The sequence below is a fragment of the Lampris incognitus genome, chromosome 4 (assembly GCF_029633865.1).
Source record: "Lampris incognitus isolate fLamInc1 chromosome 4, fLamInc1.hap2, whole genome shotgun sequence".
In the NCBI taxonomy this organism is placed as follows: domain Eukaryota; kingdom Metazoa; phylum Chordata; class Actinopteri; order Lampriformes; family Lampridae; genus Lampris; species Lampris incognitus.
Window position 1 is genome coordinate 57,382,618 of NC_079214.1, and position 23,144 is coordinate 57,405,761.

At 40.6% G+C, this 23,144-nt stretch overlaps 1 protein-coding gene across 1 annotated transcript in view; it reads left to right on the forward strand.

The window, feature by feature from the left end:
- Nucleotides 1-23,144, forward strand: part of LOC130112084 (CUB and sushi domain-containing protein 1-like) — a 729,421-nt gene that overhangs the window by 704,707 nt on the left and 1,570 nt on the right. The window contains exons 64-74 of the mRNA XM_056279382.1: nucleotides 622-688; nucleotides 1,001-1,107; nucleotides 2,273-2,346; nucleotides 3,881-3,992; nucleotides 4,261-4,440; nucleotides 5,114-5,179; nucleotides 7,573-7,734; nucleotides 10,661-10,773; nucleotides 14,584-14,671; nucleotides 17,090-17,216; nucleotides 19,459-19,524. Of these exons, the coding sequence (XP_056135357.1) occupies nucleotides 622-688; nucleotides 1,001-1,107; nucleotides 2,273-2,346; nucleotides 3,881-3,992; nucleotides 4,261-4,440; nucleotides 5,114-5,179; nucleotides 7,573-7,734; nucleotides 10,661-10,773; nucleotides 14,584-14,671; nucleotides 17,090-17,216; nucleotides 19,459-19,524 (1,162 nt within the window). The remainder of the gene's footprint in view (nucleotides 1-621; nucleotides 689-1,000; nucleotides 1,108-2,272; nucleotides 2,347-3,880; nucleotides 3,993-4,260; nucleotides 4,441-5,113; nucleotides 5,180-7,572; nucleotides 7,735-10,660; nucleotides 10,774-14,583; nucleotides 14,672-17,089; nucleotides 17,217-19,458; nucleotides 19,525-23,144) is intronic.

Genomic DNA, 23,144 nt, shown 5'->3' on the forward strand with positions numbered 1-23,144 from the left:
TTGTTTTTTTAAACGTACCTCATACCTCATATGTGTCTTATACTTGTCGTAAGTGACCTTTTACTAATCCCAGTCAAAGTATCCTGAGTCCATGCTGGAGATTTAACTGTTGTGATGCAGAGAAAACTGTGCCTCCTGAGATCTGTATGACGCTTTATCATTCAGGCTGCTGTTCTGTAGAATATACAGTACAGACTAGCAGCCTGCTAACCTGATAATCAAAATCTGTCACTTATCTGTCACTTATTATTATTATTATTATTTCTTTCGTGTTTCCTGTTTTACATCCTGTAGAGCTGGGTCCAAACAATGGACCTGAGGCACTATAGGGCAGATGTCACTTGATTTGACAGTACTCGTCGTAATATCTGGGCTGTTATTATTATCATTATTATTATCATTATTGTTATTATTATCTTAGTCACTTATCTGTCACTTAGATACAGTTGGTAGTAACCATATATATATATATATATATAGAAATCTATGTGGCACAGCTTAATGCCAGTACATAATCCCAATGCATATTTCCTGGTTCATAGTAACAAAGCAGCCAACTAAATTTTGTCTGTTGTTATTTCTTCATTGTAAAGTATTTTTTCAAATATTGTCTCTGTGTAGCTGTCCTGTGTGGTGACCCGGGCTCTCCTGGAGGTGGCTTCAGAGAGGGGAAGATCTTCTCCTATAGGTCAGTGGTTTGATTCATCACTTACTTATGTGGCCATCTTTTCCTTACCATTAGGTTATAATACGGGTAAGAAAAAACTGTACGCATGCTTTTTCTGTTTTTTTTTTTTAACTTCAGTTTTAATGAAACACTTGCTATAGATGATTGCTATTATTATTATTGGTAGTAGTAGTAGTACAAGTACTAGTAGTAGTAAATCTTGCAGCAGCAGTAATACGTAGTCTGTTTAGCAGTAGAATTTTGCATCATTTTCATTACTTATTTTTTGTTGTTAATGAGCAGTTTATGTGTAAATGTGTATTTTCCATGTAGGTCGGAAGTCAGGTTCTACTGCCACACCCCCTACCTGCTAGTGGGCTCCCCCGCCAGGGTCTGTCAAGCTGACAGCAGTTGGAATGGCCAGCAGCCTGCCTGTATCGGTAATGAAAACTTTACTCATCGTCAGTGCTCTATTAACACTGTTGTATTTTGACGAATTACGGTTGAACTTGCAGTTAATGTTGTGAGTAGTACTAAACATGAGTGCACTGAACACAATAGTGTGCAAACATTATTATATAGTGTTTTGCATATGTATGGGGTATTATATATAGTGGTTTTAGAGCACTAACATGCATTATAAGACACTACACAGTGGACGAACAGCGGTAATTAAAAATAACCACAATATTCAATAAATTGAGTGATTTAATGATGATAATTAAATATTCATCTGTTGAGCAGTATAGTTATAGAAGCTAGCAATTTTGTTTAGTGTGTTAACGAAGTAATTTCAAACCACCCTTTACATATTATATAACACTGATTTTCATAGAACAAAAAAAACCTTTTCAGAACTGAGGGAAGGAATTCCCCACTTCATGTCTGGCTGTTGCAACTAAATCATTATTTCATAACACTGACTAGCATGACTAGCTACAACAGTGTAGCTGTAACAGCTACCCATTTAAAATACCCATTTAATCTAGATGTAGATTCTAGCTAGATTTCTCCTCCACAATAGTTGTCTTTGTTCTAAGAAAGTTGTTAATATCATTATTATTTTATTATTATCATACATACTGAATGTATAAAACTATAGTAGAGCTATGGTAATGTTTATAATCCAAGCTTTATGGGATCAGATTTAAGAATTGTTTACACACACACACACACACACATGCAGACGTAGCTTGGCATACACAAACACACAAATATGCAATCAACTACACACATATGCACATCATATGCAGGTTTATTAAGGCAAGGCCTTCACACACACACACACACCGCACCTTACATATGCCGCACGCTATTTATTATTATTACTGCTTTTTGTTCTAGTTGTTTTTTTTTTTATTGCTATTGTTGGTGCAGTGTTGAGGAGCTGAAACACAAGACTCTTACTCTTGTGAGATATAACAAATAACGGATCGTAAATCACTTGAATCTCTCTTGAATTGTGTTGCAGATTCGACCACTGCAAGAATGTAATAACATATGAGCTCCACACACGTGTGTGTGTGTGTGTGTGTGTGTGTGTGTGTGTGTGTGTGTGTGTGTGTGTGTGTGTGTGTGTGTGTGTGTGTCTCTCTCTCTCTCTAGACCCAGCATTCAACAGCTGCCGTGACCCAGGAACTCCTGCCTATGGCATCCCTATACTGGCTCAGGGCTTTCAGGTCAGAAGTACACTGATTTATACCTGTCAGCAACCAAGCAAAAAAGCTGTAAAAAGACAAAATTGCTTTAATAAAGTTGAAAATGTTGATAACAAACCACAAAAGTAAAATAAATCATAATATGACATAAGAAAATTGAACAAGTCGTCAGAAAACGTGGGGCCCAACTCTAGAAGCAGTAAAGAAGCTTAAGCTTCAACCTGACACGACACAACATAACCAAACGGACCTAAACTTCCAAATGACACACGAGCACGAGGAGGTTACATACACACATGGACCAGCCCTATACAGACACAAGGGGAAACCTGACCAACCACAACAATAAACATCTAACACACTTAAAGATGTCCAAACATAAACAGCCTATCAACAGAAATCATCTAACAAAATAATTAGCTTCCAGCAAATGATAAGAAAGCCAAACAGAAAATGTGTTTTTAGAATTCTAAATTCAAGTCCCCCCTTCCATCTCCCTGTTTGCTTCTTCCACTTCCTGTGGGCTGTAGTTAAAAGGCCATCTCTCCCAGGCTTCAGGCCTTTGGCCAAAACAAAGGTAAGTGTTACTGTCAAGTTAAAGAACCTTAGGACAGAATATTAACTAAATCATGTCCATACAAATTAGGAAACAAACTGTCATAAATTGAATAAAGTACCAAAGACTATGTGTGGGGTTTTCTATTTTCTTTTTCTTTTTTTGGGGGTGGGGGGTGGGCGATGTGTGGGTCCAAAATGTGACCAAATATAAAGAAATACTAACACTGATGGACAGCAGATAATGCAACCGCCACAGTAGCCACTAAAACATCTTCATATACACAGACATATCAACAACTTTGTGACTAATGTTTTTTTGCTTTAAACTGGTTGGAATACAAATACACAGCTCAGACTAACTAAAAATGACCACAATAACTCTCGCCTACTTTGGTCTTGGGCTTCCTTTTCAGAAGGTTTTATAATATTTAAGGTTAACTATAATATTATATATATATTTGGGCATAATATTTAGGTTAACCCCCCCCCCCCACACACACACACACACACACTTTGGGAATCACTGGAGTAAACCCAGATACTCGGATGTTTTGTTGTTGTTCCTTTCTTTCATTTTTAGGTAAATAATATTAGATTCTAATACCACATTTTTTTCATATATCACATGTCAGCTGTGGGATGTTAAGGTTTGAGTTAGAATCAGATTTAATTTTAAATGGTCAGCTCATAGGTAAATTATGTATTCTGAAGTGTTTATGTTCTGATGGTGGGCTGTGACAACTCTGTGGCCCGCTGTGTTTTTGTGTGTCATTTTGTTTTGCCAGTTCTTTTCCCAACAGTCATAATTACAGTGCAATCCATCAGTAACATTTCCTTTAGGTGTTCTGTGAAACTAAACAGTAGACGGTTGGCCAACAAAGAGCTAAGATGTTTTCTAGCTTGGCATTAACACTTTCTGCGAGGGCGACTGCATGCTGGGACGGAGATATGACCTGAAGGCTCACACAGTATTAATGTTTTATGTTGTGTTTTCCAGGTTGGCAGTAAGATTTCTTTCAAATGCCGCAAGAACTACCACATTCTGGGTTCGACCACAAGAATCTGTCAAGAAAACCTGACATGGAGTGGATCCCAACCTGAGTGTATAGGTAGGTGTATAGGAAATGCCCACATGCTGTTATTGTTGTTACCAGTAGGGGTGATAATGATCTCATCGATAGTGGTTTTAGTGTCATTAGCAGTCTTGTTGTTTATTCTATTGTTTAAGGCTATTTTATGAAAGATGCTTGTAAATGAAGATTGTGGTGCTACGTTTGTTTACAATGTTGATGATCCTTTCATCTGTCTATTTGTCTATCTATCTGTCTATCTGTGTATCTATCGGTCTATCTATCGATCTATCTGCTCATTCCACAGCCCATTCCTGCAGACAGCCAGAGACCCCCAGTAATGTAGACGTTAGAGCTATGGACCTCCCTTCATTGGGTTACACGCTGATCTACTCGTGTCAGGACGGTTTCTATCTGGCAGGGGGATCGGAGCACAGAACCTGCAGGAATGATGGGAGGTGGTCAGGAAAACCCCCACTATGTAAAGGTAAAGTCCAGTCCTATTTCAAACCAGCACAGCGTGTCTAAAAATAACAATGACAATTAAATCTGATGTACAGCAGGAATAGCTGGTTGCCATGGACACTAAATGGTTTGAGATGCTAGCTTCCTTCTGCAGCATAAGTTGCAGTGGGTCGTTTTGACCAGTAGTTGGGTTTTTTTTTGTTTTTTGTTGTTTTTTTTTTTTTTTTTTTTTTTTGTTATTCCAAGTTCAAAATGCTCTTTTATTACCTCCAAGTGATTTGCTATAAAATTGTTACTTTCCCAAAGTCACAGTTATCTCGAAGTTACTTAGTTTTCCTAACCACATAACCATAATTCAAAAGCCAAAAATAAAAGTGCAACTAACAGACTCTATTTATTTATTTATTTATTTATTTATTTATTTATTTATTTTATTTGGGGGGGAGGAACAAAAGCCAAGTTCAAATCACCCAGAGGAAAAATTGTCACTACAACCTAAACGTCTTCTAAACCTGTATCATATATAATGCATTAGATGGAGTAAAACCGTCTAAATCATAACATAAGCCTTGTCCCTGTTATTCTGTTGAGTTTCACATTAAGTTAAAAAAATCAAACTGAATCTGACCGACACCAAAATTATAACTCAAGTCGTTATTATGTAGGTAACCAACCTGTGTTGTGCTGTTTTACAGTTGGAATGAAAGTCCCCCCCAAAGCCCGAGGAGGAGACTCTGACATTCAGAAGAACAAGATCCGCGGTACGTAAATCAAACCCACACACTCACACACATGAGCCATCGTACTGAGAGATCCAGTTTCAAACAGATCTACAGAGACGTGTGTTTCTGTTGTGTGTGATTGCATTTGCTTGAAAAAGAGGTTTTCTTACTACCAAGTTCACTTATAGAACACTTAACAAACCTGTCAAAATACTTAGCAAAGACCCGAAAAAGGATAATAAAGCAAGAGATTGAACAAGAACAGTGCAAATTTGTACGTGTGAACACATATGTACATGTGTAAATACGTCCAGTGAGCGCTGACATCATACAGGTGAGTCCTGTTTGGCTCGGTACAAGAGGACAGGGCTCTTCTGCTCAGTTAGCTGCAGAAATAAATGACTGGTTGACTGCAAGGAAGCAGATGAAGAAAGAAATGGCTTTTTTAAGGCGGGAACAAATTCAGTAGGCGATACTGAATTAATAGATATGTTGTCTGGATTTTGTAACAGTCGATGTATAACTTCTAAACAACAGCAGCGGGCGTCTCCATCACTTGTTTTCTCCCCAGTGCAAAGAATTGCAAGGACCTGCATCCTTTGAGCTGGGTAAACGGACTCGGGCAGTACAGTAGCGAACAAGTCAGTGATACACCAGGCAATATGATCGTCTCGTAAAGGTAGAACCTGCAGTTGATCCTCACAGCGACCGGCTGCCACATTTCTGGTCCAACTTCGTGAAAGTTTTTCTCTTTGTTACTTGCGAATGAGAAAAGTGGCCGGCGCCGCACTGCTTTCAGCTGTCTCCATTTCTCAAACAAATCGTGTTTCCTGTTGTTGGTGGGAGCGCTCGAGTTGTGCTGCTACGCCACATAGTCATGGCGGCGCATGTCATTACGGATCATTTCTTTATGTAAGATGTCACATTGAAAGGGAGACTAACAACGGGGTAATCGAGGTCGGACTACTATGAGTAACATTTTGCAGTAATTGATTCTGGAGGAAATAAAAACCCAGATCACTTTTTGTACGTCAGTTCAGATGGAAAACCTGGAACCGGTTGAAGGTTGTTTTGAATGTTACCTATTAAAAGAGAACGAGGAAATCAGACAGCAGAATGATTTGAAAGCTTCCCCCAAAGAACTCTCTTAACAGTTCCAGAATACCCCCCCCTTTTTTTTTTCTCCCCAATTGTACCTTACCAATCAACTGCTCTCTGAGCCGTCCCGGTCACTTCTCCACCGCCTCTGCTGATCCGGGGAGGGCTGCAGACTACCACATGCCTCCTCCGATACATGTGGAGTCACCAGCCGCTTCTTTTCACCTGACAGTGACGCGTTTCGCCAGGGGGATGTAGCGCGTGGGAGGAACATGCTACTCGCCCCAGTCCCCACCCCCCACCCAAACAGGCGCCCTGACCAACCGACCAGAGGAGGTGCTAGTGCAGTGACTAGGACACATACCTACATCTGGCTTCCCACACGCAGACACAGCCAGTTGTGTCTGGGGACACCTGACCAAGCCGGAGGTAACACGGGGATTCAAACAGGCGATCCCCGTGTTGGTAGGCAACGGAATAGAGCGCTAAGCTACCCGGATGCCCTGTCAGAATAGTCTTCTTCTTCCGGCTTGTTCCCCGTTTGTAAGTGGTTCCAACAGTGGATTTTTGCCTTCCGTAGCTTTCTGTCTGACGCATCCCTCTCCTGAAGTCCAATCCTCCTCATGTCCTCCTCTATCTAGTCTCTCCATCTTATCCTTTGTCTTCCTCTTTTTCTTTTGCTGGGTATTTGCAGGTCCAGTACCTTCTTTCCTGTATAGTCCATGCCTCCTCACTGTACATGTCCCAACCATCTCAGTCTTGTCTCTCTCAACTTCTAATCCATTCCTCTGATCTTGAACGTAGCTCTTACTCATCTCTGCTACCTGTAATGTAGATTCCAGCCTCTCTGTTGTTGTCACTGCTTCCATACCCCAGAGCATGCTTCCATACCATGCTCTATGGTATGGAAGTTTTCAGAATAGTGATATAGAAAAAAAAAAGTTAGCCATCAAATCCAAGAAACATCAAATATTTCTCCTAGACATGTTGTGTGGCTAACTGAAATTATTTGACATACGCTGTCGCTGAAATATATTCAGAGTTCCTTGCTAACACCGAGGTGCACATCCCAAGTCTGTCTTCTCTGGGACTAAAAATATTTCTGGAACCTGTGTTTGCTTATCTTCATGTCCTCAGCACCATCGAACTAGACTCAATTTGTCAGACCTGTTAAGGATAGCAGCTTTCATTTAGACTAACCAGGTCAGGTTTTTTTTATTTTTATTTTTTTTCAAGGGGAAAAAGTTGAAGATCCTGCTGTATGTAACTGAGTGTCGGTTGAGTCAGGTTCATGTATTATTTACGCGGTGCATCTCTCTCCATCTGTTTTACAGTTCCAGTGGATGTCTTCTCTCCCAACTCAGACTGGAGTGGTTTCTATGAGTATCTAGGGAAGAGACAGGTCGCAACAATTACTGTAACCGGGTTCAACGCCACCAGCGGCAGAGTCAACGTCACGTTACTAGAGACCAGCGGAGTGTCAATCAAACTGTCAGGTATCAAAACATGTATAAAATAAAACATGCATCGGTCACCAATTGAAATTGAATGAAAACCAAAATGGTAATTGTGTGTAATAATGCATCCAGTTAACAAAAGCTCTTTTATGTGCGGTTCAGAAGGAAGGGGCTTCAAATGTTGAACTGAGGAACAACTTCAGTAGAATACAAGTCATGTCAATTTTATCGTCAGAGATAATAGTGCAGAATGAAAGCCCATTATGATAATATAATAATATTATAATAATATTATCGGTGGCCTGTCCAGGGTTTCCCCCCTCCTGCCACCCAATGACTGCTGGGATAGGCTCCAGTATCCCGCGACCCAGATTGGGATAAGCGGCTTGGATAATGGATGGATGATGATAATAATAATATATATTATGATAGTTTTAAGTATCAACAAAGTTGGTTAGCAACACTAAAGCTTCTGATAGGGCTTATTAAAATGGTGTCAGAATATGAATATCCTGCATTGCTACAAGACACTATCCATTATAGCCGGATAGCTCAGTAGGTAAGAATGGTGTCTTTCTCCCCAGAGATCGGGGGTTCAAACCCCGGCTGGGACGAGTCTCCGGTAAGAGTCCTTGGCCTAGACTCCTAATGCTATACAAGCCAACTACCTCTCAGATGTACATCGCTTTGAATAAAAGCGTCTGCTAAATGAAACTGTAAATTGTAATTGTTGACATAAAAACAGAGTTTTACTATAAATGTGTGATCAACATGGGATATATGCAAGACATAAATAGCCGCTTATCAAATGAGTCTATTTCATTTACACCTAGCACAAGACAAAATGGTATCCATGTTAAAAATTGGTTTAGGGGTGTCCAAGTGGCGTGGTGGTCTATTCCGTTGCCTGCCAACACACGGATCACCGATTCAAATCTCTGTTTTACCTCCGGCTTGGTCGGGCATCCCTACAGACACAGTTGGCCGTGTCTGCGGGTGGGAAGCTGGATGTGGGTACGTGTCCTGGTCGCTGCACTAGCGGCTCCTCTGGTCGGTCGGGGCACCTGTTAGTAGGGGAAGGGGGACTGGGGGGAGTAACGTGAACCTCCCACGTGCTACGTCCCCCTGGTGAAACTCCTCACTGTCAGGTGAAAAGAAGCGGCTGGCAACTCCACATGTATCGGAGGAAGCATGTGGTAGTCTGCAGCCCTCCCCAGATCGGCAGAGGGGGTGGAGCAGCGACCGGGACGGCTCGAAAGAGTGGGGTAATTAGCCAGATACAATTAGGGGGAAAAAAGGAGGGGGGATCCCCCCAAAAAAAAACAATTGGTAGATAAGCTCTGACAGCACAGGACAGGAAAAAAAGGTCAGGGAGGAGAGACTCAGTTGTTCCAGCTGAATAGAAAAAGAGAAAAAACTGTTTTAGTCTGTAGTTTAATTTACTTCAGCTTAGTTTAGTTTACTTCACTTTACTTTAGTTGAAAATTTAATTCAATATATTTTGTTAAACTAAAATAGTAATTTAAGGAAATTGTCACGGATGGTACAGTTGAAGTCCATTGTGGTCCTTGTTCCTTCAAATCCTGGCAAGATGGTGACAGGCACCAGAAAGATACTTAAAATTAAAATAGATGACTTCATCGATACGTAAATACAATTCATTTCTGTTATTAATGTTATATACAAATGAAAAGGCCACAGCTAGGCTTTTTAGGCCCCCTGAAAAGATGTGACGTTGCCCTCATACTGATGCATAACAAAATTATACCCATGTTAAGAGTCTACTCTTTTGCTTTGACCCCTAAAGCCTCCCAAGAGCAGCACTCCTGCAAATATAGAAGGCAGAATTTGTTGATTTAATTCTAGTAAGACGGTGTGGGTGTGATAGCACTGTTAAAATACTGTAGCTGGTAAAGCTTAAAAAAAAACCAAGTGTTTCAGGAACCGGCAGAAACTGATCTATTTTCTCATTGCCTCCTATGACTATTTTTGATCTGTCACAGTAACATTTTATAATCAATAGTTTGCCATTATCCCAAGGTCTTAAATATTTTCTTCAGATGGGAGGCAGGGTCTGCTGTGAAGTGCAGTGATTTCATTCTGGTTGTGATTTTTCTCCACCCGGCCCTCATCACATCAAGCAGCAAGACTTTCTTCCTTGGCAGTTATAGTTAACAAACTAGTGGCATGTTGCTGAAGGGAAAATGTCGCATGTGACAAGTGCATGGTGGGGGAAATAAATCAGAAGGTGTCTCCTGTTCTCTGTCTTTCTTTCGAGCTGTCTGTCTGTTTCTGTTCACCTACCTGCCTCTCTTTTGTTTTGGCTAGCTGTCTCTCTGTCTCCCCCTCTTCCTCTGTCTCTCTGACACAAAATAAGAGATGAGCCATCTGTGCAAACTAATTTTACTTTCTGTCCCTTTCCCCCATGCTCTCCCTCTCTGCCCCATTACCAATCTATCCATCTATGTATACCCAACTACCTACTCACCTACTCATCTATCTTCTCGCCTACCTACCTACCTACCTACCTACCTACCTACCTATCTATCTATCTATCTATCTATCTATCTATCTATCTATCTATCTATCTATCTATCTATCTATCTATCTATCTATCTATCTATCTATCTATCTACCACCTACTAACCTACCCCCCAACATACCCACCTACCTACCTGCCTGACTACCTGCCTACTGACCTATTCACCTACATACCCACCCCCTAACTACCTATCTACCACCTACTAAACTACCCACCAACATACCCACCTGCCTACGTGCCTGTCTACCTGCCTCCCTATCGGTCTACCTGCCTCCCTATCGATCCACCTGCATCTGCCTACTTACCTACCTACCCACCTACCTATCTACAATCCACCAACATACCACCTACATATCCATCCACCTACCTACCCCTCTAACTACCCACATACCTATGCATCTGCCTACCTACCTACCTATGCAGGGACCTACAAGTCAGAGGAAAACCAGTTGCTACTGAAGGTTTACCAGGTGAAGGGGCCTACGGAGCATTACTACAGCAAGTTCAAAAACGACAACTGGGCTATGGACGGATATGTATGACAGACATTTTCTCTTGTATTTCATTGTAGCATATTCTGTGCATTTACACTACGTGGCCAAAAGTATGTAGACACCCAAGAATCACACCCATATGTGCTTGCTGTGCTTGTCATTCCAAAACTATGGGCATTTATATGGAGTCGGTGTGCCTTTTGCTGCTATAACAGCCTCCACTCTTCTAGGAAGACTTCCCACTAGATTGTGGAACATGGCAGCAGGGATTCGCTCCCATTCAGTCACAAGAGCATCAGAGAGGTTGGACACTGATGTTGGGGAGGAGGCCTGGCTCACAGCCAGCATCCTAATTCATCCTAAAAGTGTTGGATGGGGTTGAGGTCGGGGCTCTGTGTAGGCCAGTCAAGTTGGTGTGACCAGTCCATACCAAACTCAGCAAACCCATATCTTTATGGACCTCGCTTTGTGCACAGGGACATTGTCATGCTGAAACAGGGGAGGGCCTTACCCAAAACTGTTGCCACAAAGTTGAAAGCACATGATTCTCTAGGATGCCATTGCTGACCAGGGCAGATCTAGCAGGGCAGACATTTGACCTCCTGACCTGTTGGAAAGGTAGCATCCTACGACAGAGACACGTTGAAAGTCACTGAGCTCTTCAATACAACCATTTCTACTGCCAATAGAGACTGCATGGCTGTGTGCTTGATGCTATGCATCCACCAGCAATGGATGTGGCTGAAATAGCCAAATCCGCTCATTAGAAGGGGTGTCCACATACTTTTAGCCATATAGAGTATTTTTGTAACTCACTGATGGTGACAGAATTTTTTTTGCATCAGATTAAACCCCATTTCACAATGGGTGGTCTTTTGGGAAAAGTGTATTTGAATTACAGATAAAGGCTCAATCGCAATATGCAAAACCGCTTTTTAAATGAAATGGAGTCTTATTTCAATTCATTTCAAATGAAGGACTGAAATATAGCTCTGGTTTATCAGGTAGCATTTGCTTCCAACCGTGTAACAAAAGGATCAGCGTAAAAACTCATTTCATGAAATTATCACCAACTGCCAGCAAAAGTCATCACAGAAATCCAACAAACCCTCTTATCGTTCCTTTCCCAATTTTTGCATCTTCCCCACGTAGTTTATTTGAAATTGAAAGCACAATTTTCCCTGGCCCCTTTTGATCTTTTACAAACAATGAAAAATGAACAAACAACACATAGAATTATCTATTTTCCCAAGCCGGCTAGTGTAACAAGTAGAAGTGTGTTTCCCACATGTATCTTAATTATTTCAGCCGGTAGTATTAATGCAAATTTTTAGAGCCCATACAGAAATATACTTTTACTTTGTCTTTAATACCTATATATACGTATATATATACGTATATATACGTATATATATATATATACTCATATTTTCGTAATGTGTGTGTGTGTGGTGTTAGTGTAGATAGCGGGACCAAAAACTAAAGCACTTATGATCCTAATTATTTTTGGAGGTGGTAGGTATTGTTCCAGAGAGTAAGGGAAAAATCCCAGAAAAGTAAAAATTATGCATAAATATGCAAAATATGCATTTTTCTAAAAATGGCTCAACACCACTTTTCTCAGCATTTCAGATGATTCTGAGCATCTTTGATTTTTTCACCTATATAAACAAAATTTCTGGGACTTAAAAATGTTTTGGCATTATGCAAAATATATGCATTTTTGCAAAAATGCACCTATGATCCTAATTTTTTTGGGAGGTGGTAGGTATTGCTCCAGAGATGACCAGAAAAATAACAGAAAATTAAAATAATTATAATAATTATGCAAAATATGCATTTTCTAAAAATGGCTAAAAACCACTTTTCTCAGCATTTCAGGTGATTCTGAGCATTTGGGGGGAGGGAGTTGGAGTGGGGGGGGTAAACCACTTTTCTCGGCATTTCAAATGATTCTGAGCATTTGGGGGAGGGAGTTGGAGTGGGGGGGGGGTTAGGGGCAGGGGGAAGGCGGTTAGCTGGTAGGATGAAGAGGAGGGAGATTTAGACGGGTGGATAACCAAACCGCTACATTGTAGCGGGGTTCTTCTAGTATATATATACACACACACACACACACACACACACACACACACACACCGTGGTATTAACCTATATATACATATATATACATATACATATGTATATACATATGTATATATGTATATATATGTATACATATATATATACATATGTATATATATGTATATATATGTATGTGTATATATATATATATATATATATATATATATATATATATATATACACAGTGTCCCTGCATCATGAATAATGTCTGTTGAAAATAATGAGGTTCTGTTTTTTTGACGTCTTTTCATCACTCAAGTACGAGCTTGGATATTTTTGTTTTTGTCTTTGAAACCACGACTAAGGGAAGAGATACACAACCCTCTCATACTGGTCCCCAAACCAAAGTCTGTCACGCGGGTATAACACAAAATATGAAGATTTATTTATGTGTATTTGTGTGCTGCAGCATTGGCTTCGGGGTGAGCCCAAGCCTGAACAACAGACATTAGACAAAGTGCGAATCCATGTAGTCTTATGAAACCCAAAGAAACCAAAGTACACACAACTCCCCAACCAACATAAAAATGCAAAACAGACGACAGGAGCAAAAAAGGCAGCTCACCCTGCTGTTTCTTACTAGGAAATTAAAAATACAACTAGTTACAATAAAATCAGTGATTGGCTGTTTGGAGACCCACAAGCCAAGGATGTTCCCACTGTCAAAGTCGTCGTCTTTAATGGATTGGTGTATTAGCAAGGCCCAATCCACAGGTAGCATCCAGATAGCGTAGCGGTCTATTCCGTTGCCTACCAACACGGGGATCTCCAGTTCAAATCCCCGTGTTACCCCCAGCTTGGTTGGGCGTCCCTACAGACACAATTGGCTGTGTCTGCGGGTGGGAAGCTGGATGTGGGTATGTGTCCTGGTCGCTGCACTAGCGCCTCCTCTGGTCGGTCGGGGCGCCTGTTTGGGGGGGGGGGGACTGGGGGGAATAGTGTGATCCTCCCACATGCTACATCCCCCTGGTGAAACTCCTTACTGTCAGGTGAAAAGAAGCGGCTGGCGACTCCACATGTATTGGGGGATGCATGTGGTAGCGTGCAGCCCTCCCCGGATCGGCAGAGGGAGTGGAGCAGAGACCGAGACGGCTCAGAGCGTGGGGTGATTGGCCAGGTACAATTGGGGAGAAAAAAGGGGGGGAAATCCCCCCCAAAAAAGAAAGGTCAAGATACAGAAACCCAAAATAAATATTTGTTTGTTTTTTGTTTTCGTTTTTTTTTTTTTCATTTAAATCCACAAATTTGCAATGTCTCATACAGGAAATAAAGCTGGTCTATAAACCCTCCTCGATCTGCTTTAATCAGTCCAGATAACTGTCTGTTTTAAAAAGTGGGAAAACGTTACAAACATAAAGAAAAGAGTAGCCTCGCTACCAAAATACAAAACACAGATCTGGATCCTGCTGTCACTCCCAAATTGACACGTCTTAATACAAGGACCTGAATACTAAACAATAACTAAACCTGATTTTCTAATGTTGTCTGATGCTGTAAGAGCTTTGTTTACATCAGTAATTTCTGAAAATGTTGTAGGTAAATTTGAGCAAAACAGGGCCACATTTTCAATTTGCGGTAGGTTTACAAAGACACAAAATGCTCATTTTCAATCTATAACTAGAAGTCTTCAATTATACATATGTGAATATGCCTCAAAGTGGTCAAGCAAAATCAGAGAACTGGGCTTTAACATTATACTGTTACATAAACTGCTTCTATTTTTTTCAGGTTACTTCTGAGTCAGACCAGAAGACCTTCGTCTACCAGGGACACATACACAGTAAAGACTTTGGCAAGTTCCATCTTACCAGACAAGGTAGGTCACACCAGCCCAAACGCCAAGTCTCCCTGTGTGTGTAACCCTGTGTCTAGAAAAACAAACACATCCAAAGGAGTCCTGTGGCTTGTTTAGTCACACTGGCCTTCATAGACAATAGTCACAACATCTTAAACTATCTCCACATACAAAAATAGTACATCTATTGTACATTTACATTCACATTTAGTCGTTTGGCTTTTATCCAAAGCACCTTACAACGGAGTCGGTAATTAGCAGGAGGAACTGGGTGCAGGCAGCTGGCATAATGGAGCAGTACAGTCATTGTTTTATAGCCAAGAGTGCATATGAAATTAAGACGTTAAGTCTACATGCACCATAGATTATGAGGCAGTAGCACAAAACGAAAAATCAAAGTGCAAAAAAATCAAGTGCAAATACTGATAAAACAGTGAGGCAAGCAAGTGCAAGTAGAAAACGGCTTCAGAGTAGACACCAGAGAATGGTGTATAACATGATGGGGCACAACTGTGGCAGCAGGCGCCAGGTCACAGGTAAATAAATATACCCGCAACCAGAGATTGTTTAAGGGTAAAAGATAGGCCTCGAAGAGGAAAGTTTTCAGGCTTTTCTTGAAGGAAGTGAGTCAGTAGTTCTGATAGAGACCGGGGAGGTCATTCCACCATTTTTCAGCTAGGCGAGAGAAACGTTGGAATCTAGAGCTTGTTGTTTTAGTAGTTGGGACAGATAGTAACCTGCTACAGGTAGAGCCAAGTGATCGAGGAGGAGTTTATATGCTGATGGCAAGTAAGTAAGTGCATTTCCGTGAACAGCCCAGAATGCCAAAAACAAACAAGGTTTTGAACATTCTGCGAGCAGAAACTGGAAGCCACTGTCAGGATACAAAGAGAGGAGTGGTGTGCACATTTTGGGCGGCTGAAGACCAAGCATGCAACGTCATTCAGGATTCTTTGAAGTGGTTGGATTGCACAGAAAGGAAGACCAGCCAGAAGTGCATTGCAGTAGTCTAGCCGTGAGAGAAGTAGGGCAGCTTGTTGTGACAGGTACGGTCTGATTTTGCGGATGTAATATAAAGCAAAGTGACAAGAGCGGGGGACGACCTTCATGTGGTCTAAGAATGTTAGTATCAGTCGTCACACCAAGGTTTCTTGTGCAACTAGAGGACTTCATTATTGATGTACCGAGATTGATTGAGCTGTCACTGGGGACATATCGTGAGGTAGGTTTCATCTTGCAGAACTGGTAGTGATTCTCTGCCATCCAGACATTTCAGTGGGCTCTTTCGATGATGATGACTTGTTTGTAATGACCTACCTGTCCAATTATTGTCAGTAGGTAACACTAACCAGTGTTTGGAATGTAGCTAAAAAATGATTAATTATAATAGGGTCAGACCCTTTAGTTGACCGGTTAGCGCAGTCGCCCGTGGTCCGGGCTATCTGGGTTCGATTCCTGGCTGCCCCCTGAATTTGCGACATTGGTGTCAGAAGTGGGATGATGAGACCATGAGGCCATCGAAAGTGTATGTGCCCAGAAGCGTGAGGGAGCTGATATGCTGAAGCGCAGGTGTAATGACCACTGATGACTAGACTCACAAGCCCTCGGCTAACAGGTCAGACCCTTTAGTTAGCGCAGTCGCCCGTGGTCCAGGCTACCTAGGTTCGATTCCCGGTTCGCTACATTGGTCAAAACTAATGTGTTTAGTAGTATTCACAAACTGTGAACTGGCCCCCTTACTCCATCACTCCAACACGGTTTACTTATGACGTTACTCTCAATGAAACTTTGAAAAATCTCTACTAAACTTGTCTTTACTGGCTGACAGTTGTAGCAAAGCCAACGCCTACTGCGTTGTGTTGTGATTGACTTGCAGCAGCAAGCAGCTGTAATTGCACCTATCACCAGAACAGATTATAGCCCAGAGGCAGTTCTCCACTGCAGGGTGACTGGTGACTGGAAAGCTTTAAGGCAATACAAGTCCAGTCCCTCAGATCAGTTCTTGGTAACAGTTCATCCTTGGCCAATTAAGTTCTCATTCTATTTCCAAATTACAGAACCTCAAACCCATTACGTGATACATGGAGATAATCACCCAGGACACACTGACCCGCTATTAATAGAAATATACTCTCAAAGTGTGTTTTATTACTTCCAGGACATTTGACTCTCACACTCAGCTGGGGCATACAAGCCTGCCAGGGTTTGTTCATCCAGAGTTTTTTTTTTTTACTTTTGTTTTTTTTTAGGTGTAGAAATGTAAATGGCTGTAGTTATATTATATACATCTTTCTAATATTGTTTTCATATTTTTATTTTAGTGCATGAACAGCAGATTCATATGCCATTCCTTTCCTTGTGTGTGTGTGTGTGTGTGTGTGTGTGTGTGTGTGTGTGTGTGTGTGTGTGTGTGTGTGTGTGTGTGTGTTCGTTCCTCAGGTCCTGTAACCTTGGCAATGGATCCGTCAAACCCCTACACCAATAGCAGTTCTGTGGCAGCAGCCATCTTGGTTCCTTTTTTTGCCCTTATCCTCTCTGGCTTTGCCTTCTACCTCTACAAGCACAGGTGAGCAATACCTCATGATGTAAAACCGTGCCATAAACATAGAGAATCAATAGGCTGCAGTGACAAAGAGCTCAGAAAAGAGATTGGCCTTCTGGCTTCAGCTTCCACCGCAATGTAAATCTGGTTGGCTTCATATCCTACGAATGCTGTAGACGCCTTTATGATGTGGTCGTTATGTGTTTATACATGTAACAAGTGTAACAACACAAGTAACAAGTGTAACAACACATGTAACAACACAAGTAACAAGTGTAACCACAGATAACACAAGTGTTATTATAAGTCTAATAAATCAAATCAAATCAATTTTATTTGTATAGCCCAATATCACAAATTAAAAATTTGCCTCAGTGGGCTTAACAGCAACACAACATCCTGTCCTTAGACCCTCTCATCAGATAAGGAAAAACTCCCTAAAAAACCCTTTTAACAGGAAGAAAAAATAGGAAGAAACCTCAGGGAGAGCAACAGAGGAGGGATCTCTCTCCCAAGACGGACAGCGTGCAATGGATGTTGTGTTCACGCAATTTACATAATACAACATTGAAAGTGGATAACAGAATTATAATGGACGTAAAATTTATGAAGAACATGATATACAGCATGTTATAACACACTGACACATGTCAAAAGATGTGTTATAACAAGAGTTATAACAGAATGCATGTTCAACATTGGATATCTTTGCAAACACATATGTAGCCTGCATTGTTTTTGGTTTATTTGTTTGCTTTTTGGTAACTGGAGACACCAGGAGGCAAATCAGAACCCACATTTGACCTCCTAGGTAATTTTGTAACGAAGATCTTCCAAAAGTAATGTTTTTGTGTCAATGAATTTGCAGAAGACAAAATATGAGACTGTATGCTACAAAATTAATTAAAATTTTGATAGGCTCATACATTGGGTTTGTGACAAAGCATGACAATTTCTCTGTTTTCTGTAACTCAGGGTAATAACTAAACTTTTGCTACATGAAACACAAGTACTGTATGACAAGTCCATTTAAATAGAGTTGCCACTGAATAGTTGTTCACTTGTCCTTACCTTCTGTTGCCGGAAAGCACGGGTACGTTTACCCTAACCCCTACTACACTGCCGTAGAAAGGCTGTTCTTTTCAACGAGTTTCTTGTTCCCGATTTTTCTCAAATATCCGGAGTGAAAATGGACAAAAAGGAGGTTCTCAAACAATAAAATCTTTAATGTTTTGGAAGGTGAGTATACTGTAGCGAATTCGGGGGGGCAGACTGGGAGACCGTCGCCACAGCCGGGACGCAAACCCATGTTACAGTACCATTTATTTACTGCTATGTTTACTAACTTAATCTGACTTACATGTCATTATTTGAAATTCCAGGAATCGGACTCAAATGGGATTTTTGAACCATATCTATACCAAGTTGTCCAAAAGTATTTTTATTGTTGTTGCCACTGACTTTTTCAACGTATCGATCCACTTACCGCCGTGTGACAATGACTATATTTTTACGTGTATTCAATGTATAGTGCACTGTAGTACTTTTGAGATAAAGTCAGCTTATAATACCCCTAAACCTACATGACGTGCAAATGTGTTAGCATACATTTCATCAAAATAGATTCAACTTTATATGAACAAAAAGGTCAGTTTATTCTATTATCTAAGCAGTGAGCCAGGCCTGCTAACAGATGCTGAACAGTATTCAGTGTTGAGCACTGTGTGATGCTGGACACAAGCCGCACATAATAGTGTTATGCAAAATGGCTAGCAGTGCTGTGTGTTTATGTGACGTGCTATTTCTAGCGTACAGGGCATTGCTCCAAAAGAGCACACACACTCAGTCAACCTACCCTGTATAAAAAAGGTTAAATAAAAGAAGAAGAAAATAACTCAGTAAACGCTAACTAATTTACTCTCCAGTTGACATTATGTAGTGATGCCTGCAGTGCCGTTGGTAATATTTGCTCGGTGATATTTCAGATGATAACCCTGAAAGACCACAGAGCATTAAGCCCTGCTAGCCAGTTAGATGTGTACTTTACTATGTATATGCTCGCTCTTAGGATGCTAGATCTTGCTGGTCTTAAGCTGATGGCCCTGCGTTCATAGCTGTGCAGGCAGACACAGATGTTTACAACATATTTAGCATAGTGCGCACTAGCTGGTTGCCATCTAGCACACTGACATGGCAGTGCAGGTCACACTACAGTATGCTTCATGATAGCCAGTTGCTGTATATTAAAGCTGGTGATTGTATGCAGGACATTGTCTGCTGACACAGATGATGACAATGAGAGACCTAAAGACACCTGGGGGCCTGGCGGCAGGTAAGACTGACACCTGTCAATCACCTGGTTTCAACCAGACAGCCGCCCGCCGCCACATCCTCTATCAACCTCCTCATTTCTTGCTTTTAATATTTTCTTTTTTCATGCTGTGGAGTAAGGCTGCACAATGACCAGAAAAAATTAAATTGTAATTGGCTGTCTTGCACCATGTCGCATCCCCAATTGAGCTTTATTGAATGTTTGGTTGGAAACAATGTGAAATATCCATCCAAATAATGTAAATTAAAACAATATAACACTAAAAGTAAGAGGCTCTGATTTTTTTCAAGGGAAAGGAGTTTCAGACCCCCCTAAAAAGGTGTTCTGGTCCTGTGCAGAATTTCTGGTCCACACATTCTGACTTTGGAGAATCCTTATTATTCATAGTAATTCTTACATAAATGAATTTTATTTTCGTCCATTATCTATTGTAAAATAATTTAGCAAGAAAAAGCTATGCGCACCTACCTACACCGCCAGCTACCATAACATTATCCTCTCTACTTGTTGGGTATTACTCCTTTTTTTTTTTAATCAAGGCTATGTAACCCTATTGTTTTTAAAACGGTGATCATTTATAGGTGAAAGGAGGACAATTTTCTTTTTTATAACCGATCTCATATTGTCATCACTCTGTTAGCATGACATCATCCAGAATAGATCATTTACGATGATGCAAGTTAGGCCAAGTCAGGTCTGCATTGTTCTATAATATATATTTTTCTTTTTCTGTTAATTTTACACCTTCAAACAAATGTCTGTTGTTTTTCTGTTTTTTTTATTGTGATAGAGCATTGTGCTTTGAATGTTTTTAAGCCAAAAAATACAAACAAAAAAAACCCGCATATTTAAGATTATTTTGTTATACAAAAAAAGTGCTTAGCACATTGGCACATTTTATATTCATAAAAGGATTGAACTTACTGCAAAATGCTAAGCATTTACTAGGCCGCACATCATTTGTGTAGTTAACATAAATAACATAGCCCTGGTCGGTTAAATTGAACAAATATTTGCTTAATTTCTTTTCATCAGTGGAACAAAAACATCTTTCAGATGAGAATGTAAAAGCATGCGGTCAGTGTGCACCCTTTTGTTGGATTTTTCCCTCTCATCCTTGTATCTCTGAGTTTATGAAATTTAAGCTTGCACTTTTACCGATTAATAAATCACCAATAACTGCAATGATGATATTGATCATTATGATCATAAATTATAATTAAATGAGTCTTTTGCCACAACAAACAACATGTCGCAATGCTAACTCTGCCATGTGAGTTGAAATCCCATGCAGGGAAGTGTGTGTGCTGTGTTGGTGTGTGTTGTGTTTTGTAAAGTAATGGGTTGAACATGTAGGGGAGGCTTAGTGGCTCCCAAGGGTTAGATCTCTACCAGCACTCACACAGATAGACACTCTCTTAATGAGGTCAGAGTAGAACAGCACTTCCAAGGCAGCACTCCCCCCTGCTAATAGTTTGGGGATTTGGAGAGAATTTGGGAGTAACCGGTTATATTTAATGGGATTACAGTAACCTGATTCTAAAGAATGTAATCTGCTGCAGTTAAACTAGCACATTAGCAAGACTGAGTATTGCTATTTTACATTAGTATATAGGTGCCATGTTTATATATATATATGTGTGTGTGTGTGTGTGTGTGTGTGTGTGTGTGTGTGTGTGTGTATACACACACGTATATATATATAAAATGAGCATATGTTCCTTTTTTTTTACAGTCCTTATTCAGACACGCCTACTAAGAACACATTTTTATAAATTAAAATAACGGGATACTTGTCGTAGGCTCAAGGGAACTTCAAGAGGTGGAGAGAGTTTGTTATTCAACGTTGAACTTTTTACCACACAGTCCAGTAATTTAAACATGAAAACCCACTTTTCAAAGACTTGCCACTCTGCGGTGCATTCCACTGCCACCTGGTCGTATTCGAAACGGCAGGCATTAAAAATGCAAAAACAGACAACTTTTTTTTTAAGGTTAACAAGGCACGTTAATTGTTATTTTTGAGTAGGTCTGGCAATGAGGCCCTATTTACACTTGGTATATTACGTGACCTATGCAGATTGTATTTGTGAATTATTTTATCCAAATTGCCTTTACAACTGTAATTAAAATGCTTCTCCATTTGCCAGATAGAAAACCAGTTGAACTTCCCACATATTATTTAAACCATTTTTCCGGTCAAGTCTTTAACTTTTGCCAGTGGCACATGCAGAATTCTATCTCATATAGCACAAACAAGAATTATGCAAGAAACACTTTCACCCCGTTAAGTCTCCAAATGTTCACACACACAATTTTTACCCAAAAGTACACACAAAACCCATTTCAATATATCAAGCACAAAGCAATTTTTATTTGCCAAAAAAATACCATCCCAATTGAAAACAGGAGCAGGCAGATGACTGAAAATGTAAAATATCAACTAAATTAATGTATATACAGTGCGTTTGACTGCAGGCACCTATGGTTTGTGTGGAGAAATAGGTGCTACCAAAGTGGTCTTCGCATCTTTTGCAAGCCGAAGGGAGAACCCAGCTCTGGTGGTTATCACAGTATGGAGGGCAGCAGGGAAAAACAGCTATTTTATATAGTGTGTACACCATAGTGTATCCAACATATATTAAAAGAACAATTTGGATGCTGCGCGGAGTTAAGATTGGCTGGAAAGGATAGCGCTTGGCGCCTCCAGTTACTGGGTAACCAACCTCCAGACACATCATCATCACGTCTAACTTTATCTTCCAGCAGCTGCAACCTGTTTTCATGAGACGGATTGACCACCTTCGCAAGGAAGACCTGTAGAGAATCACATCTTCCACTGATTGTTGGGGAGATAATGTTTTGGGATTAGAAAAGAACAGATGTGTGTGACTTGCAGAAACAAATCCATTTACACTTGGCCAACTTACACCAATGAGGTACCTCAAATCAACTCCCAAGGTGGTTTAAGCGATTAGATAACAATCCAATCTCTAAAGGCGCATATAATGCCAATCGAATGTGGTCAAGACAGTGTGTTGATAACAATACATACTGATAAAAGGTTTTTTTCTGCCCAAATTACAGTTGCAATGGCATACCAAGGATTCTGTTTTTTTTTGTTTTTTTTTTGTCCTTGGATTGTACAAAAATTTAGTTTTGTTATCAGCCTCCTCAATAATTCATACATCATCCATTATGTATGACTGTCAAAGACTAATAAAGTTGCTCGGCCATCACCAAAAAGTTAGAAAGGACATTTTAAGAGGTGCTCGGGTGGGACTGCAGACTATTAAGCTAACGTCCCAACACAGGGATTCTCAGTTTGAATGCAAGGAGTTCAGTTGGCAGCGTTCGTGGGAGGAGAGTCAGAGGGGTCTGTCTTCTGTCTTATCATTGCAACTAGTGGCACTCCACCACCTCTGGAAATAGCCCCACCCGGGGAAATAGCCCCCACCTGGGGAAAATAGCCTGAGCCTCCAAATGCTTTACATTTCCCTCGATTCCCACCTGCAGGGGAAAAGAAGCAGCCGGGTGGCTCCGTGTATGTCAGAAGACACAGGTGGAAGTCTACCGTAGGGGTCCTGCATCTCAGAAGAGGGAATTGGACTTGCCAAATT